The sequence below is a fragment of the Pteronotus mesoamericanus genome, unplaced genomic scaffold (assembly GCF_021234165.1).
Source record: "Pteronotus mesoamericanus isolate MK-2021 breed Mesoamerican mustached bat unplaced genomic scaffold, CSHL_Meso_final contig_90, whole genome shotgun sequence".
NCBI lineage: Eukaryota > Metazoa > Chordata > Mammalia > Chiroptera > Mormoopidae > Pteronotus > Pteronotus mesoamericanus.
The window spans coordinates 2,532,080-2,552,626 of NW_026555277.1; the positions used below are offsets into that span (position 1 = coordinate 2,532,080).

Sequence of the window (20,547 nt, forward strand, 5' to 3'; positions counted from 1 at the left end):
AGCGTTAAAGAAAATACATGAGTGTAGAGTGACTCTTTAAAGAGCGTGTAGAAGAAAAGTTAGCTAAAAGTGGGAAAAGGGTCCAAGTTATTTAAGTTCAGGAGCTTCCTGGTTGAGAGACACAATAGAGGAACCATCTTGGAGTATCAGCAAATTGGAAGAAGAACAATTTTAACCCCACGTGCAAGGTTGTTCCCATAGCATTGACATAAGAGGGACCCACTGAGGGAGGCATGCCCCTTCAAGTAATGCAAGAGGGTCCTGGAAAAAAATCCAAACTTATCATTTAAGTTAGACACCATTTGCACTTACAGTTTTCCTAACTACATAGTTTACAGTCTAAGATTGTTCAATTTAGCAAACAAATCTTACCAGGAGAGAGAAATGCAGAAGGTTCTGGTGAGTTCATGGTGGCTTCAGAGAGAGCCTTTTAAATCCTGGCTTATGTAATTTATTCTCGTTCACACACAGTAAAAGTGTGTGTGAACAAGAATAAATTACATAAGCCCAGGATTTAAAAAAAAATCAACATGCTCATGAAACCATCAACCCTCTTTATTATCAAGACACAAAGTAAATTCTTCGCCTTCTTATATATCAAGAGTAGTCTCTTCCTCTCATGGATGCAAAGGTAAAGTACGCTGTGGAATTCTCGTGAGTTAGGCAAACCAAGGGTGTGGGGTATGATGTATGTATCACATACCCGGCTGAGGGATGGATTCCCATATACTGAGTCCGATGCTTTGCTTTCCAGAACGGAAAGAAGTTCACTGGTCCTTGTGCAGGAAGAGATTGCTCTGTTTGCCAGTGCTTTCCTGAAAAAGGGTCTCGGGTAAGTGATCTAAACACCACATGGATGTGAGGACGGGTCGGGGAGAGGATGGGGAGTTACTAATTAAAGGGCATGAACTTTCAGTTGAGCCAGAGGAGTAAGCCTTAGAGATCTCCTGCACCAGATTCTGCCTATAGTTGGTAGTAATGTACTGTCCCCTTAAGCATTTGTTAAGAAGGTTAATTTCATATTAAGTGTTCTTATCACAATAAAATTAAAAAAAAATCAACACGGACAGCTTACTGAATTTGGAGCCATTGGGAATATTTGACATTAAGTAGTCCCAGATCTTTAGCGTGTTCTGGTAGTAGACAATGTTTACATCTTTTAAAATCAAAGTTCTATACATTCTGATGATCAGCCCCAATTATATTAGACCATGTGTCAGGCTTAGCAGACAGTCTGGGAAGCAGTGATTCTCCCAGTGCTTCGTACACCAGTTTTGTGAATCGCCAGATGCAGAAAGGGTCCGAGTGCTAAATGAGACACACTGGGTCGCCATCTTGATACTCAGGTTGCATACCAGCATTTTAAAGGCTCTGAGAAGTGCCACGGTGCATTTTTTTAAAGCCTGTTCAACTTTGTTTTAACTAGTGTTCCCAGACATTGGACCACAAAACTCTTCTTTGGATAATACCTACTGAAATCCTGTGGAATAATGATCCATAACCAAAGCAATAGCTGCATGTCTCACGTAGTTTTTACGTGCCAGGTACTGTCCTATGTGCTCACTTACTCCTCACAACACAACAGCCCTCTCATCATCGCATCGTAGTGGCTTCTTTTCGGCGCAGAACACGGTGACACCGAGCCACTGAGGGGCTTGCTCAAGGCCATCCAGAGTGGTGCTTTAGACGAATGCACTAGACTGTTTTTTAATACACAAGAACACTCTTAGTTCCTGTATTTTGGATCTCTTGAACGTTTATGAAACTCTCCTTTATAAATGTGACTGGCAGCCCACTAACTCATTGGTGCTGGAGAATTAGATCCGTTATTTTGATTAAAAAAAAACCCTCCCACAAATTTACAGGAAAGAATTACGTTTCAGGAGCTTTGGACAGTTTTTAAGCCAGAGAATGATTGTGTTGAAACATGTCCAAATCAATCCCGTGGGATTGGGCGTGACGTTCTAAAAGCACAATTTGGTAACGATCAGTCTGTGGGACGCGAAATGTTAACTTCCTGAGAGAAGGGACCATACGTTTCTCCCACAGCTCCTCCTGTTTGTCTTTACACAGTAGGTGTGCAACGTGGGTGTGGCTCCTTGGTCCGGCTCCTTTCTGTAAGTGGCTACCTTCCTGAGCGCAAGGCAGGTCCCTTTCTTTTAAGCTGCTTTGTTCCTTTTTCAGTACTTCAAAAATTTTTAGTGATCAGAATTTATCTTGAGTTTTGTAAGCCACTTTATGTTTTTTATTTTTTATTTTTCAATTACAGGTGACATACAATATTGTCTTAGTTTCAGGTGTGTAGCATAGTGGGTAGACATTTATATAACGTACGAAGTGATCACCCAGGTAGGTCTCGTGCCCCTCTGGTACCCTATAGATGTTACAATATTATTGACTTTATTCCCTATGCTGTACCTTCCATCCTCCTATGTTTATAATTGGAAGTTGGTACTTCGCGATATAATTTAAAAATGAAAGGCACAAACCTCCAGTTATTAAATTAAGCCCTGGAGCTATGATGTTCAGCATGGTGACTAATTATTAGCACTGCATTCTGCATTTTGAAAGTTGCTAAAGAAGGAGATGTTAGAAGTTCTCCTCACAAGGAAAATATTGGCAGCTATGTGTGGTGATGGCTGTTAACTAGACTTGCTGTGGTGATCATTTTGCAATATATACAAATATCAAATCATTGCATTGTATACCTGAGTCTAATATCATATTTCATGTCAATTACTCTCATTTTTCTAAAAGTATGGACCCTAAAAACTAGCAACTAAGAAACGCTTTAGCCTTTTCCATGTAAATACACAAATTATTCAGGGGAAAAAAGCCCAGCTTTAGTGTTAGGTTGTTCATATAAACATAATAAAATTGTATAAATGAAACAGAAAAGAAATCAGTGTATCTTAATGTGAAGACTCTTTGAGTCTGAGACCCAAGAAATACAGATTGATCAGCTCTGTGGCAGAAAGCGGGGAATGGAACCACACAACAAAGTGGAACAGTTGCTCAGATAAAGCCAGCTTGGGGTGGTCCTCCAGTTTAAATGAGGCTGAGAGTTGCTTTTGCAGGGACATTTGGTGTTGTCTAGAGACTTTTTTTTTTGTGCTGTCCCCACGCCCAAGACTTACCTGTCCCTGACTGCCAATAGAGCCAAGGTTCAGGAACCCTGCCCCAGTCCTGCAACAGCTTGTGAAGCCACTGCAACTATTATTTCCACCTGTCAATACACGGAACAGAGTTCCCAGGAGTTCTAAGTGACTTGCTAATATGGGGAAGAAGCAGGAAGCACACTCAGGTGTCTGGCTTCCACCCAGCGTTTGCCCAGGCTCAGTGAGGCGACGATTACACACAGGTTCAGACATTCGCTTTAGCCATAACTTTGTGAACACAGGTGGACACTTTGACCTGCCCAAGCTTGTTTTTTTTCATATTTATACTACGCAGCTTTTCTTCTCTGTTTCCTTGGACTGTTCAGCAATCACGAGTAACCACCTATGGAGAGGGTACACTCTGCGGGTACACTGTGTGTCCCATAAACAAGTCGTCAGCCCATGGGTTAGGAGGGTGCACAGGGAGGGCCTGCACTCTGCTGTCTGCATCCCTGATTCTGGGTGGTCAGGGGTGGCTGTGAACGGAACACCGGTCGCCCTCTGCCCTTCCTGAAACAGATGGGTCCCACGGGAAGGAAGCAAGTTCCTGCGGACGAGTTCCAGCTGGGAATCTGGGAGCGTGGCTCCTGCGTAACTGGAGGTGGTTTGGCAGGCGGGCGCTCCCAAATTCTCTGCAGCCAGCCAACTCACATACCGTTTCTTGAACTGCATTGACATCTCAAGGTGGACTGTAAAACTAGGATTAAAATGAACTCCGGAAATTTGAGTATCTGTTGGAGGCAGCACAGCCCGCTAGTAGCATAGCCAGGCATTCATTCCTCAGAAAGAAATGATGTTTTCTCCCATGGCTTAATGCCTGAGTGAGCAGTTTGTTCAAGCCCCAAATCAAAACTGCTGTGTCTGAAGCAATTGCTGGGAAGCCGGGCTGCCCCATGCCCTGGAATGACCGAGGCTAGGGCTTTCGCTGGACATTGAAGCTGGAGTTTGACATGGAGTTGAGACGGGTCCAATGACAGCTCCCCCAATGCCAACAGAATGAAGTTCAGTGTCACCGGTGCACGGCCGAGGGCCCACGGTCTAGCCTCAATATGCGTTTTCATCAATAGTCACTGTGACTTCCCCTTGGACCTTCTCCAGCAACATTGGTGGGGCACTCACACCTCCTTGAACATTATCTGAATCTCCCCACTTCTCCAGCCCCCTTTGGAATGCCTTTCCACTTCCGGTCTGCGTCCCCGAAGACGTTCAGTGGAGATGCTGCCCACAGCCTCCTGCTCTTCCAGCCAGTGTGAATGTTCCCTGGTGGGAGTCTGGTTTCCTTCTGCAGCTTTTCCCAGCCCCTGACTGTAGCTCTGTTTGAGTTTGAGTGTGGAAGTGTCTGACCCTCTTGATTAGATTGTAAGCACATACTTCATCAAGGTGATCACATGGACACACGCTGAAGTTTGGCGCCGGCTCCTGGCTCGGGGTGGACGTCGTAGAAATAAAAATTGCTTGCTTTTATTTCTTCCCTTGGAGAGCTGATGGTCATTTTTTTTTTGGTACTTCTTTGAGATGATCACAGTAGATAGCACCGAATAAGGAGTGAAGGTACATAAATCAGTAAATTAAAATTCAGATGCCAGCCTGGACAGCATTCGGGATCCCCAGCTGGTGGCCAGGCTGCGGTGTGCATGTACGGACACCTGTCCTATCTCAGAGAAGGGGAACAGAATTAGCAGGGAGTATCTCCTCCTGTCTTCTCCTGCCCCCCTTCCCCAGCATTTAAACCTATTAGTAAAGGAGCCGTGGTACATCCCCCATGGTACATGAAATCCCCTTGTGAATTTCAAGTAGGGCCACTAATAAGCACTAGGAGCAGCAGCAACAAATGTGGCAGCCATGGCTGCACTTGGACTTCTAAGGGTTCAGAGGCATCCTGGAAATCCCTGGACTCTGAGGCGGAGACTGAGGCTTAACCCTTTGTCCTCTCAGAGGGCAGGTCCGGTCCTCCCAGCTCTAACAGTCTACGGTTCTGTGACGGGGAGCGTGGATTTTCATGCATGACAGCTGTGTAATTGGCTACCCAAACTATTCTGTGACTCTCATAATGTTTCCCCAAACTTCATGATAATCCCTTTTTAAGGATGTGAAGAGGTGGCATTGGGAAGAATTTTAAATTATTCATGATCAGTTTCTGGGGAAGAACCTTCCATGTTTTTGATGGTTGTCTCCCCACAGGGAAAATTACACATCTTTATGGACTAGGATGAGACCTTTGATACGTTGTTCTCTAGTGACTGCCATGATAATAAAGACACCTTCTATAGTTTTTCTTTTCTAGAATAAAAGATATGTATATTGTTTCCATTCAGAAAAGTATCACAACTATTAAATCAACACAACTTTATAATTTAGTGGTTTTATATAAAAGAAGGTCAAATGGCTTAAAAACCCAAGACCTGTCTTAGCTATTTGTGAAAACTAAAATCAAACATTAACAGATTAGTTATTTCTTTGGAAATTTTAAATCACTAAAAAATGTACATTTTCTGCAGACTTAATCACTTGTTTCTTACACTTATAAAAGAGCCTGCATTTCATGATGAAAAATAGAATCTACTTGGGAAATTTGAATTAATGTTAACATTTGCATGTGAAATGGACACAAAATTCTAGAACTCAGTCTCTGTATTGCTCACACAGCTGGATTCTAGTACCGTCTGATAAATGATTTGGAGCAATTATTTTTATGTCCCAACGCTCATATAAGTTAATTTTTATATTATGATGTAAGCAGGTTCCAGTGACAACTGGGAAGCTGGCAGATTTGGTCGTCAGCAACCTCTTAGATTATTTATTCTGCTTTCTTCTATTTCTTGCCCACTCTCCTCCAAGAATGAACTCCTCAGCACTACCTGAGGTGACAGACCCAGGTGCCATCAGAAAATCACCTGATGAGGATGTGACAGTTGACCTTGGGGACCGCTGGGAGCTGCACAATTCATTTTTCATGTAAAGTCATCAAAATTCAAAATTAAAAAACAAAACAAAACAAAACAGTGCCTGGCAATTAAACAGATGTCCCTGTAGAATTCAGCTGTCAGTTGATGACTTTGGCTTAGCTTGTTCAAGTGTTTCCCCTGACAGGAGTCTTCACCTTGATTTTTGAAGAATGACAAACTTGAAAAAGTTAAGAGCATTAATCTTCAGTTATGGGATTTTTTTTTTCCTTGCAGGTGCCTGAGGGAGTAGTTTTGAACAGGGCGTGGGGGTCCAGGAGGCCGAGGGAGGAGACATACCTATCATTTCATACTGTTTGGCTTACTAATAATTGCAGTGGTAGCAGTAGCAGCTGATAGCTATAAATGGAAAAATAATTCCAACTAACTAATGTGGCTTTCAGTATGCTGGTGAATCCCTCTCTTTAAGGCTAACATTTTGGGAAGGGGGAAGGCAAGAAAAAAGCTTATACTGGCTTTCTATGCTGTGGAACGTATCATGTTTCAAACAGGCCAAGTGTATGGAACCTCCACCCCATCCCCCGCCCCGCCCCGCCCCCGGGAATCCTAGTTGCCATTTGGGTCAGAAGGTAGATTTTGGAGTATTTGCCCCTGGCAGTCATCTCATTAAGTGGCTGGTGATTTGCAGCTGAGCCTTTGGTCTCCTCACATGGAGTTCAACTCCATAGCAACTGCTGCTGAGCTCTGTGACCTAGAGTGAACCGGGACTAGGCCAGGGCAGAGCTTAGCAAATGTGGGACTGCACCGAACTCTAGAGGTTCAAGGTCATTACCAAAGTGGAGGCAGCCTTGTTGTCAGAAATAAGGGCCGTACACAGGTGCCTTCCATGCAGGAAAATGGGAAATAGTGTTTGTGACTTTAACAACACTCTCTAGTGCAAAGAAAACACTTGCCTAAGTGAGTTTAAAAGCTGAATTACAAAGTTTTTAGGAAAGACAAATATATTTCTCCTTTAAATACCATGTTCAATAAATTGTTAAGAAAGCCACAGGGAAACAGCTGTGTCTCCAAGGTGCTATTTCTTTTCACTCCTCTGTCCTCCAATCTTATCTGTAATTCATTCAGCAAATAGCCAGTCATTGTTCCATTCATTCAGCAAATAGCCGTTGAGCATTCTGCATGGGCCAAGCATCCATCTGGTGAGCTGTGGGGCCTTGATGGTACAAAAGAACTTGTCTGTGGCCTGGACCTCAGAGCCTAGCAGGAGAGGCAGTCACCCTCCAGCTGTTACTTCCGGGCACCTGCAGAGGGCCAGGCATATTCTAGGCATCAGGGCAAAGAACAGAGATCCTTGCTCTCTCCCTGGGGGCATAATTTGGTGCGCTAACTTGGTTTTGCACAGGAGCATGTGTGGGGCGGGATGGGGCCAGGGAGTGATGGGTTAACACCTCAGCTTGGACCTGGTGGAATCACTAATAATAGCCTGGAAGAAGCATGTGCTGTTAGTTCCTAAGGCTGTTTTAACAAATTGCCACATACCTGATGGCTTAAAACAACAGAAATTTATGTACTGCATTTTGCCGTATATAATGTGTGCCCACGTTTTTGGCCCAAAATTTCAGGAAAGAAATATTGAGTTTTAATTTTTTAATTCAATTACTGACTTATTTGTATTTAGAAACAAAACCGATTATTGTATTCCAGGGTATTATTTTGCAAACTGATATCGTTACTGCTTTCTACACTTACACTTTTAATGCATAAGCACAAATAAAAACACTTACATAGATACATAATTAGTACTACCCATGTATAATGCACATCCTTATCTTCCTCTCAAAAATTTGGGCAAAAAAGTGCACATTATACTTGGCAAAATGTGGTACTCACAAGAGGTAGAGGGCAGGAGTCCAAAATCAAGGGCATTGCCACGCTCCATCCACAGGCGATAGGGGGAGAGTCATTGCCTTGCCTGCTCCAGCTCCTGGTGGCTGCCAGCGTTCCTCAGCTTGTGGCCGCATCACTCCAGCTTCTGCCCTCATCTATACATCACCCTCTCCTCTGTGTGTCTGTATCAGATCTTCATCTGTGCCCCTCTTCTCAGGATTCAGATGATGGCATTCTGGGCCCGCCTGGATAATCCAGGATAAACTCTTCATCTCAAGATCCTTAACATTATCACATCTTTTGCATCTAAGGTAACATCCGCAGGTTCTGGGAATCAGGATGTGGACGTATGTTTTTGTGGCCACCGTTCAACCCATTACAAGTGTGTGGGCAGAGAGAACAGCCTTTCCTTGGTCCCCAGAGTGGGAAGGAGACAGGCTGGCGTGTGTGAGGGGCCGCAAGGTGGTTACCAAGTTTTGATTGGAGTAGGTGAGGGAGCAGATAGCGTGAGAGGCGGTTGGAAAAGCAGATCCAGGTTATCCTGGGTGAAAAGGAGGCCTTTGAGAGAGTTTAAGAAAAAGAGAGGCAGGTTGAATTCATGCTGTAAGACCATTCTGGCTGCTGTTTGGGGAGTAAGTGGCGCGCACTGCAATGTTAGGGAAGACTTATTAGGAGTCTGCTACAGGTGCAAAGTCGTGGTGGCTTGGCAAGGGGGTGAGTGTGGAGATGGGGGAAGTGGAAAGGTGTCAGGAATATTTGGGAGGCAGAACTGACAGGAAGGAGGGGTGACTCTGTGGGACAGTGCGCGCTGGTGGTTAGAGGCGCTGGGGCGGACTCTGATGCGGTGTGAGCAGCTGCGGGCGCAGGGATGGGTGGCGAGCGCACCTGGGGAGAACGAGTCCAGGTCTGGATTTACGGAGCCTGGGGTCAGCGGGGTAAAAGACCAGGACTCAGAAAGAGCGCTCTGGGCTCGCGAGAGAAATGGAGTGATTATTCAGAGTTGGATGCAGTAGACCGCCGGGAAAGTGGACGAGTGTGCACAAGAGGAAGTGCGAAGAGGCCAGGGCAGCCCCGCGGAGCCGCGGGGACCCCGCCACCCGCTCGAGGGGAACAGCGCAGGTGCCAGATGGAGGAGAAAAACCCGGAGAGCGCAGGGGACGGGGACACGGGAGGCAGAACCGCGCAAGGAGGAGGGAGGGAAAGTCAGGGGGAGCCTGGCTCCTTGGGAGCCTAAAAAGACCCCGCAACGCCGCCTCCTTTGGGTCCCGCAGCTGGTGTACGACGTTGGGCTGATATTGTGCCATTTTTAAAAATGGGAAAACCACACTTCCATTTGGGCCAAGCGTGACCTTATTATTCAGCGGCAAGTCCATGTCTTCCGGTTCTGAGCGGCGTTCTTTCCACCGCTGCCCCGTAAGGAGCACCCCTGAAAATCCTGGGTGAGCGCTACACCAGGCCAAACTGACCAATCGGTTCCGTCGCGGACAAAGGAGGGAACTTCAGGCACGAGAAAAAGTCTGCCACCGCAGTTTAGTCTCACACTGTCTTATCTTTGAGTAACACCTTTCCTTATTTTTATAACCTCTCGCGATCTCCAGCCGTTTCCCTTGCGATAGGGGAGGACCCTGGAGGCACCAGGTAATTGATTTGCGCAGCGGGAGGCCCTTTGAGGGTGTAAGTGATGTTATCCTGCCACCTAGTGGTCTTATGTTTGCATTACAAGCCAGCATTCAAAAAGCAGGAGGGGTGGCGCTGAATGCTGCTTTGTTAAATTATCAAAGTCTTCACTTACTCAGCAATACCTGAGGGTCTGTGTAGAATTTATACTGTGCAAAGCAGTGGCGAAGGTTTGAGTGATGATGAATGTGGATCCCTGACCTAAGAAGTGCACTATAAGGTGTCCCCGCAAGCAGCTATTGAAGTAACGTGCACAAAACAAGAATGAAAAAAAAGGTGGCAAGTGTACTGAGATGCTCCCTGTCTCAGGGCGGATACGGGAGTTTGTAGGACCGGGAGGTTGTAATGACTGGGGTAAAGAGGGAAGCGGCAACTCTGAGGTCAGAGGAAATGGGTTGAATTTCTGCTTACCCAGGTGATAGGCAGGTGGCCTCTAGCACTTGCTTCATCTCTCTGAGCCTGAGCTTCCTTGTTTGGGGACAGCATCTGGTCCCCAGGCATAAGCAGATCAGTGGCAAGGCAAAAGCCTGATTGAAGATTTTGGTCTTAGAAAGATACATGTTTTCTTAGCTGTTGGCTTCTTCTACCGAGGTGTGAAATAAAAATCATTTGATCTTTGTCTTGTCCCAGAGTCATGTCTGGCATAGGTGATTCACAAGGACAGAATCCTGCGGGAGTGCCCTGCCCACCGTGAAGGCCTTTGTCCTTTATTTGCACAGCTGGCCCCAGAGCCTGGCGCTGCTGTAGCCCCAGTGGGGAGGAGCATCCGCTGGTCTTGGTGACACAGTGTCAGCTTGGCTTTTGAGTAGAAAGGATGACCTGGTGGCTTCACATGGCCTGCCAAGTTTACGGTTGACATTTCTGGATGCAGGGAATTCATTTTCTGATTTCCCTGTATCACAGGAAGTTATAAACCACAGAGATCATTCTGTGCACACAATAGCCAAAAAAAAAAAAAAAAAAAAAAAAAAAAAAGGAAAAGAAAAGAAAGAATTGACATCATGTGTGGAAGCCAGTCACTCCATGGGACATTTTTTTCTTTTTGTTGGATTGAATGCTGTGTAGCAATTTATTATATATCACATTGCTCTTCATGGGTGGAGGGTGCATGGTTAGGAGTAGAATGTTTCTTTAAAAACAGATTTTTTAAAAGATAAAAAATTTCTGTTATTACTTAATGTTTCTCCTATTATAGATATATCTATTATGGGCCTGTTGCTTATGCCTGTTTATTCTGAATTCTGTTATAGCCCAATAAATAAGTAAGCTCAAGTATCTACCCATAATTATAGCTGTTTTTCACCGACCCCTCTTTTATATGAGGTAATTTAATGAAATGGAATTATTGTCTACACTGTTGTGGGTAAATTATTTACTCACATTGGCTGAGCTAACAATCACTATTTTGTAGACTGCTATTTGGGAAATTTTCATGCGCAGCTTTCTGAAAGATTTAATACTGTTGTACAAGGTTTAATGTATTTCTTTAACATTTTTACCGTATCATAAAACACCTGTTCATATGGAAAAAAGCACTAAATATAAAACAAGCAATGATGTTTTTCAACAACCTTTGAAATGTAGGCATTTAGTGTTTTATGCTAGTTTTTCCAGTTGCAAAGGCGAGGTTGTATTTACTGTTTAACATGGCTGAAAGGAAGGCGTACAAGGTCCTGTTCTGTTTCAGAAGCAGAGGACGCCAGCTTCGCTGCGTTCAGGGCCAGAGCTCAGGCTGCGGCTGGTGAACCCCTCCCTTTGGGGTGGAATTGTCATCATCATCTTTGCAGGTTCACAAAGCTCCCTTCAGCCAGAGCTGTGGGGATGGCAGTTCAGAAAGACGAGAGAGCGGCTCCTTTTCCTGCCACCCAGACTTCTCTTGGGGCGGGCAGGTGGGGGTCTGACCGTATTATTTTATTAAGTCTTTATGGTGCCCTTTCCTAGCACCCTGCCCATGGGCACCGAGCCTCTGCCCTGCAGGAGCTCAGGTCCGGCTGCGGGGTTGGGAGTAAGGAGATGATCGCAGGAGCAGGTGAGAAGTGTCATTACAGAGGCACCTTGGAGAGGCACCCAATTCTGAAGGGCATGTGGGGGCAGGAGAGCGGGGAGTCTTCCCACGGGGGATTGGCCCTGAGAGATGACGTGGGGGGAATGGAGGGACACTTCTCGGACAGGACCCCAGGGTCTGTGAGGGAGCGGGGCTTGCTCAGAGATGGCGAGGAAGTCCGTGCGCCAGACCAGGGGCCGGGGGAGGGGGTGGGGATGGAAAGCTTGATATGCGAACAGCCATCCCTGGTTTATTTCTCTGCGGAAGTGTTTGAGATGATACTTTCCCAGATCAGGACACAGTGCTGTACTGAATAGAGTTATATAATTCTTACACTGTGTTACACATTCTTCTCCTTTTCTTTCCTTCTCCATTAGCCCACTGGACTGGGCCTCGTGTGTCTAAAATGAAGCACATTGGAGAGATTTATAGCCAGTTAATTCGCTGTCCCTTTCTCGCTCACCCTTTCATGTCCAAACATGCATTTTGTTGTTCTAAATAATACAGTGTTCACAAAAGATAATTTAGGAGTTTTTGTATAAATTACATGAAAGATAAAAAGGTAGTTCTGAAACTTAATAAAAAAAGCAGTTATTTCCTGGGCCCTATATTTAGGAAAAATGGGAACTTTTAACTTACGGTAATTAAGTAACTAAGTAAGGTTAATTAACGTAGGTAGGAAAGGCCAGCTGAAGTCATCGTATATTCTTATTTTGAGAATTTGTGCACAATCTGGAGTAAATTGATTTGCCCTCAAAATGCCCCCAAATGGTTTGTGCTCATGTAATTATATTCTGTGCTTTACTGTTGTCTTTTATTGTAACACGTATTTATACATTGAAACTCCCGTGAATGTTCCAGGGGCGTCCAACCTTTTGGCATCTCTGGGCCACACTGGAAGAAGAGTTGCCTTGGGCCACACATTAAATACATTGCGACATGTAAGCACAAAAAAAAAAAAATCTCATAATGTTTTAAGTAAATTTACGATTTTGTATTGGGCCACATCCACAGCCCTCCTGCGCTGCACGCAGCCCACAGGCCGCAGTTTGGACGCCCCTGCAGCTTTTAGTATTTTTAAATACTCAATACATTGTAGCTATGATGATGACTGAGGATGATGAGGATGAGGATGATGAGGATGGTTATGAAGAGGAAGGCAGCCTGGGACAGAGAAGGGAGCAGTGTCCCTGGGGACAAGGGACGGTGGTTCCTGGAGGCGAGACCTGCTTCTCCCAGGATGGCAAGAGCCAAGAGACTTGCGGCTGCTTCTCAGGGGCAGAAACTGAACGTGAATTTGGTGGCTCGGTCCATCCCAGGCAGCAGGAAGTTTCTCATCTTTGTGCCAGAAATGCTCCCGTGGTGGGTTCAGGGGGAAACTGGCTCCTGAAACTCCGCACCTGAAGTAAGAGGTGACCTTTTCATTCAAGGGAAGTTGCATTGCATGAACTTGCTGTGCCACGGACAGCCTACGTCACTCTTATAAATAAGAAATGAAGTAAAAGCTGCTACAAAGAGGAATGTTTCCTCCTAAAAAGGCAGATGAATCATTAGCCACTTGAAGTAAATAAAAGATCTGGCAGCAAGCACCGCCCCCAACTCCTCTTAGCTTGTGTGGCTAACATATGGTAATTAGACTTGGAGGTTGTTTTTTTTTTTTTTTTAAAGTTCGTGGCTTTAAAAAAAACAGCACAAGATTGATAAATGTCACCGACAGAGTGACAATAGTAAGAGAACTATTATCAGTTCATAGATAACTGTGTATACATATGGTGATTCAAATTGATTATACTGCTTAAATTCAGGTGGAAAAAGACCATGGCACTGTTCCTTATTTCTGCGATGAACTGATCACTTGTGTTTCTATATTGGAGTTTGCCTGACCTCTACTTTTTCAATCTTCTCAATGCCGGAGTGACCATATATTTGTGTTAGTAGACATTACTTAAGAATCACCCTGCCTTTTTTAATCTTCCTTCTTAGGGACAACCAGGACCACCAGGGCCCCAGGGTCCTATTGGACCGCTGGGACCTCCAGGACCCATTGGGATTCCAGGAGAGAAAGGGGTGCGAGGGGACAGTGGCCCTCCTGGAGCAGCAGGTGAACGAGGAGATAAGGTAAACCGCTTCCGAAGGGGAAGATTCCTAGTAACCTCATGATGGCACTGTGCCAATTCTTTTTTTAAGTAGTCGCAAGGAGGACCTACTTGCACCTTATAATAAATTAAGTCTAAACTCCTCTTCTGTAATCACCCCTCCTTCCCTAACACCTTTCCTGAGGAGCGTGTTTTTCCTGATCTTTTCTATGCACTTAAATGCATGATTGTGGCGAGGGGTAGTTGTACTGTTTCACGATTTCTGAAAAAACCTAAATGATATGAATCATGCTGGACCCTCCCTCCCTCCCTTCCTTCCTTCTTCCCTCCCTCCCTCTTCCTTTCTTTCTCTCTCTTCCTTCCTCTTTCTCTCTTTCTCTCTCTCTCTTTCTTTCTTTCTTTCTTTCTTTCTTTCTTTCTTTCTTTCTTTCTTTCTTTCCTTCCTTCCTTCCTTCCTTCCTTGCTTCCTTCCTTCCTTCCTTGTTTCCTTCCTTCCTTCCTTCCTTCCTTGTTTCCTTCCTTCCTTCCTTCCTTCCTTCCTTTCTTCCTTCCTTCCCAACCATGTGGCTTAAAGATCATTCCATATTAATTTGTGTAGATTGAACTAACTCCTCTAAAAATACTGTATAATATGCCATAGAATGGAGAAAATTATCGTTTCTTCCTTGCTGATGAGAATTTGAGACCCTATCCGAACATTGTATAGAGAAGTGTGAGAAACAGTCTTGTACATCACTTGTGTTCACATTTAAGAATTGGTTTCTTTGGGACAGATATTTCTGAGAAGTTGAATTTCCAATTTACAGGGTGTTGAATATTTTCTTTGAGTTGATACTGCCATGTTGGCTTCCTTAATACAAAAAAAAAAAAAAGTTCAGAATGTTGATTCTTAAATGTTGGCATTAAAGCTCATGTAAACAGGTAACAATGTCTGCTAAGGGTTTTTGTTCGAAAAAAATGAGCATTAATTATTTATATTTTTAAGTAAATCAACTTGTCAGTCTAATAACCCAGTAACTTGTATAACTTTGTCTTCTTGTCTGGAATTTTAGGGTCCAACTGGTGTTCCCGGATTTCCAGGTTTGGATGGTTTACCTGTAAGTATCCTTAAATTTTCTCCACTTTTTTTAAAGAAGGGAGAAACACTCCTCAAAACCTTTATGTATATAATTCTTCTCTATTTTCTCATCTCAGTGAATAAAAGACTGCTTGCATTTCAATTCTATAGAATAACTCCAGTATCAAAACACTTTCCTTGAATAGCAAGATATTCAAATAAGTTAGAGAAAAACATTCCAAAATATGAGCTAGAGATACCTGTCAAGTAGGATGTTCTGGAAATAGGTGTATGCTTAAAATGAAAGTTTTCACTTGCAGGTGAGTCCTAACTTTGGAAGTGGGTTTAAAATTCTCGTTTCTAACATGAAAACCGAATGTGAGAAGGAAGAGGTATTTGGGGAGCTTTACTATTCATCAGTCTTTCTATGGATTTAAAGGAAGGTTTCCTCCCAAATCTCTCAGAATACTCCAAACTGAATACATTTAAATTGAGGGTATATTAAAATTTATTTGTTGATTTTTGCTATATTACATAGCACTTGTAGATGGGAAGTTTCACAAAATTAAGCAGCATGTGAGTCAAAATTGCCGTAATTTGGGTACCGATGTTGCATAATCTTTGCGTTACAGTATTCTTGGAAAAAAAAAAAAGAAGAAGCTTCACTTATCATTTTGTTTCCTGTAGGGACATCCAGGGCCCCCTGGACCCAGAGGCAAACCTGGCATGAATGGCTACAACGGCTCACGAGGTGATCCAGGGTTTCCAGGGGAAAGGGGAGCCCCAGGCCCCGAAGGCCCCCCGGTAGGACACCTGTAGCCCATCCTAATGGGAATCTTAAGTGAAAGGCCCCACAGTGGGAACAGCCTCCGTGTGTTCAAGAAACAGCGTTAATACCAGTGTGCAGCAGTAGCGGGCTGGAGGGTGAGGGCGGGAGTGGGGCAAGCCCCAGAACACTTGGGGTCTTGTAGACTGGGGAAGGAGGCAGGACTTTTTCCCAAGCCGTATGAAAGCTTTGGACGGTTTTAGGGAAGACTTGAGATGACCCAATTGTGTTCCATGAAGATGCTCCTGGCTGCTTTAATAGGGATCAGGGAGGCTGTTAGCAAAGCTTATGTTGTTTATCATTTAGGGTTCACTGCAGACCCCTAAACTCCTCTAGGTATTTCACACAGAAGGGCGTTTAATAAGGGGAATGTGGCACTATTTTAGTGGTGGAGGAGCGGCACTCAGAGGCCCTCATGGGACTGCTGATTTCGAAGGTTTGCTGAGACATCCAGAAGGCAGGCAGCCGCTCTCTCCTCCCCACGTTGGGACGCCCGCAAACACGCAGGTTTCTCCCTCTCTGCTGGGCATCGTCTATAGTACCAGAAACAGGATGTCGTCCACGCTCTGCCTCCAAATCTCCTAAGTGCCTCTCCTAGGCGGAGCCTAACTCACAGCCAGCTGCAAAGAGGTCTGGGAAATGTCGTTTTTCATTTTCTACTCCCCATAATGCAATAGATACGTGGAAGGGGATTGGAATGGATGTCCAGAAACAGTTGACAATATCTGGCACCTGAGAACACTTTACTGCTCTTAGGTATTTTTTTCCTTCAAAATGTTAGACTTTTATTTAACCATAACGTCAGCAAGAAGTACCCTTTCCTCTTCCCCTCACATTCCCTTCCTCTCACTTTTTCTTGTTCTCACGTAAAGATTGGAGATGGTTTGGACTTTTGAAACTGATTTCCTCTGCCTACTTTTCAGCTCCTCCATTTCCTTAATTAAATACATCTCCCAAGACTCCCTCTAAAAGAGTTTCTCATCCTCCATCAGAATCGTTCCATTTTCGCGTGAGCTGTCCCTTTGCACCAGGCGCTAGTGGGATTGCTCTGAACACACAACTCGAAACAAATTCCCACACGCGTGTCTTTCTCGTGCTGTCAAGTAAGAACAACCAGCTTTCAGTATTTGGCTCCTCAACCACCCCTTGTTTCCAAACCCAGCCAGGCTCAAGGGCAGTCTGGTGAGTCCACGTTTCCTAAAGCTTCCAATTGGGCTCAACCCCATTCTACTGAGCATCTATCAATAGTCAAGAACGCAGGGGTTCTCTCTTTTAGCTTTAGCACAGCGCGTAGCACTGGCCACAGGACTGACATTTGCCCCAGTGGTCTCTTGACAAAGCACCTCTCTTCGACTTGCACGGACACAGTCCTCGCTGTGTACCGTAGTGTGAGACCTCAGAAATGACCATATACGCTGCAAGCACACAGAGCAAGCTTGACATACGATGGAAAAAATTAGCACTGTCCTATGTCCTTTAAAATGTGTTGTTAAAACCTTAAAAAGATTATTTTTAGTTATAAATACGTAGGAAAACTTTTAAAAAACTAACGTTTAGTACCTTCTAATTTAAAACACTAGACAGTGAGAATTAAAGTGATTCTTTGTAAAAGCTTATCAAAAGTAGTTTGAACGGTGCTGGTCTTCTCATCACGTAACTTGTAAGAGAAGTGTGTTTTCTATGCTCTGGTGCATATTCTTTTCTAAGTTTAGATCAGCTTCCAGTGTTGTGAAATATTTCTAAAAATTTCTTTACATGAAATTCTTTTGTCCGTGTCACTGCCTCTGGCTCATCTTCATCCTTTTGGTCACAAACACTTCCCTCTTTCTAAGGTTGATTGGTTTGTCTTCACTAGTTCTTCTGCATCAAATGACAGCAGGGTCCACACTCAGTTCTTCTGTCGCTCCATTTCCATTCTGTTTGAATTGCCCTTCCAACATTATCGTATTTTATTTCCTCACTTCACTTGCATGTTCGTTGGCTAATTCCCTCTTTCAGTGATTTGTTCTTAAGACATGTCATTGGATTTATAACTGTGAAATAAGGGTTCGCACAATTATACACTTCACTGTTCGTGTGTGTGTATGAACTAACAGGTGTACAGTGAACAGTTGCAGACTTTGAAAGCAGTAATGTACTCAGTTAGTGACCATAATTCATATCTGTTACTTAGGAGTGATCTGCGGACCCATAAGATAGTAGTGAAGTTTGTACTCTATGCAGCTACTCAATTAATGTACAGCAGTAACTGAAATTTGAACCGTTTAGTTGGAGGACAGGTGCTATTTAACTAAACTGTGGGACTAGAATCCATGCACATCGGAACTGTGGGAAGCAAGGACTCCCTGTATAAGCGATCTGATCTCTCAAGGAGACTGGGGATGGATCTTGCAGTTAAACCATTCGTATGTCCCATTAGAAGCAAAGTCAGGCGCGCTTCTAAGTGGGAATAACTTTGACATCTGCGTGTCCTTTGTAGGAGCTTGATACATGAAAATGGTTAAAATTTTTATGTGGCAACTCGGATAAGATGTATTACTGTATTAACTGGGATATTAAGATATTAAGTAGGAAAAATTGGGGGAAGAGAGGATATACTAAGGTATTTCATTCACTTAAGAAAAACCTAAATACACTTGCAGCTACTTACAAAAGGAACTTGCTGATTTTTAAAAGTTAGTCTTACAAAGGCTGCATAGGCTCTATTTTAAATATAAATAGTGAAGGGGATAAGTCAATTTTTAAACAACTGTTTCTACAGCATAGTATTAATTGACAACTGCAAAAATATTTATCGTAAGAATAATACACGTATATTATGTTGTAAAGGAGAATGCGATTTCCCTGCTAAATAATTAATGCATATTTATTAACATATTAGTATGTAATATATATTATTTATTGTATATAACCTACACATGTATATATCATATATTTATAATATAAATGTATTAGTAGATATTCTGTCTTTGTAGATTTAAAGTGAATTTTGAGTAATTATGTATGAGAGCCTTAGGGTTTATTCTCCATAATAAAGAGAAAAGCATATCTCCACCGGTGAAAAATGACTATAATGGTAATTTTATTGGTGACTAATATTTCACAAAGAAAATAAAATGCTGCAACAGTAATATGCTTTTCTCGCCTCTTAAGTAAATAATTTCATTTTCAGGGCCTTCCTGGGGAAATGGGAGAAAAAGGAAATTCCGTGTTCATTTTTGGTGCCATTAAAGGTATTCAGGTAAGCATGATGGTCATGGTGGGTTTAAAATAATTTTTTTCCGATGTGGGTAAACCCACGTAGGACTCCCATGGGCTGAGAATCCCTCTGGAAGCCCCTGAGCACACCGGTGTTCGTCACCGCCCGGACCCTCTCGGCGGCACCGCGCTTCTTGTGTGGAGGCACTCGACTGTGTTTGCTCTGGTGTAACATTCCCACACCTTCCAGCTGTGCTGGCCAAGTTGCAACAACCCTTTCAGGGTTTCTGAACCTTGGCCCTTTTGACATTTGGGGCCTGATAGTTGTTTGCATGAGGGCTGACCTGTGAATTGCAGGGTGTTCAACAGTATTTCTGGCCTCTACCCATTAGATGCTAGTAGCAACCCCAACTCCCACAATATCTCCAGACAAGACCAAATGTCCCCTAGGAAAATATTTTTTTTTCCCCAGATGAGAAGCACTTGTATATTTGTAATTAAAGCATAATATTAATACTTGTATGTCCATATAATAGAAGTCATCGCTATTGAACTTGTAAATTATGGAAACCTTATAGCACTGTCCTTGGTAAATTAAGTGCTTTTGTGTCCCTAGCGGAGAATAAGATATGAATATTTAGAAATAAACTCTTGAATGACCACCTCATCTCTGTAATATGAGTAGCCATGGGTAGCCAGAAAGATAATAAATCAAAAGGAGAGAGAGAACATTTTCAAGACGTGGTCATTTGTTGTCAGGTAGAATAGTCTACAACAATTAGATAAGGCTAATTGTAGATTGCTTCTACTAGACCCTGAGTCCACGCCACGTGGAGCGGGCACACCTGAGTGCCAATCCCTGCAGTGAGCTCACAGCGTTTGTGTGTCACGTCTGTGCCTATGTATACTTGTTAGGCAGCAAAAACTAAGCTTTTGTGTATGGCTTAAATGACATATTGATAAACTTAGCATCAAAAGCAGGGCCACTTTAGGAACCAGCATGGTGTTTTAGAAAGAGTGAACTGATCCTCACCTACAACTGTGGCTTCCACCCCCTAACCTCTCTGGGCCTCATTTCCCTTATTTGTAAAAGAAAATTAAAATGTTTTCTGTCGTGTTTTCTTCTCAGTGCTGATGATCTGTTATAATGATTTATATTGCAGCATATCGTAAACTATAACTTGCTGTACAACATTAGTTATGGGGAGTATTTTTTTATAATTGTGCAAGAGAGAACAGGAGAGGTAGAAAGGATGATAGATACAGAGAATTCATCACCTTAAGGAGAAACAGAGGATTAAAAGCCTTGGAGAAACAATGGTCTTGAGAACCTATATATTCACTTCATGTGCCTTTGGATGGTTATTCTTAAAAAAAAAGAAAAATAATAAGTGTTGGCAATTATGTGGAGAAAATAGAACCCTTGTGCATTGCAGGTGAGATGTCTATGCAAGATAACATGACAATTCTTCAAAAAACTAAACATCTAATTAATATATAATCCAGCCATTCCACTTCTGGTAAACATCCAAAAGAAATGAAGGCAGAGACTCAAAAAACAGATACGTGTATACCCAAGTTCATAACGGGCACTATTCACAACAGCCAAAAGATGGAAGCAACCCAAGTGCCCAGTGAGGTACGCATGGATGAACCGAAAGTGGCATATACAGACAATGGGGTATTGCTCAGTCTTTCAAA

General features: G+C 43.4%; 1 protein-coding gene across 1 annotated transcript in view; it reads left to right on the forward strand.

Moving 5' to 3' along the window:
- The window catches only part of COL4A4 (collagen type IV alpha 4 chain), a 100,708-nt gene that overhangs the window by 6,527 nt on the left and 73,634 nt on the right, over positions 1-20,547 (forward strand). Inside the window, exons 3-7 of the mRNA XM_054585604.1 lie at positions 755-832; positions 13,653-13,787; positions 14,818-14,862; positions 15,510-15,626; positions 18,821-18,889. Of these exons, the coding sequence (XP_054441579.1) occupies positions 755-832; positions 13,653-13,787; positions 14,818-14,862; positions 15,510-15,626; positions 18,821-18,889 (444 nt within the window). The remainder of the gene's footprint in view (positions 1-754; positions 833-13,652; positions 13,788-14,817; positions 14,863-15,509; positions 15,627-18,820; positions 18,890-20,547) is intronic.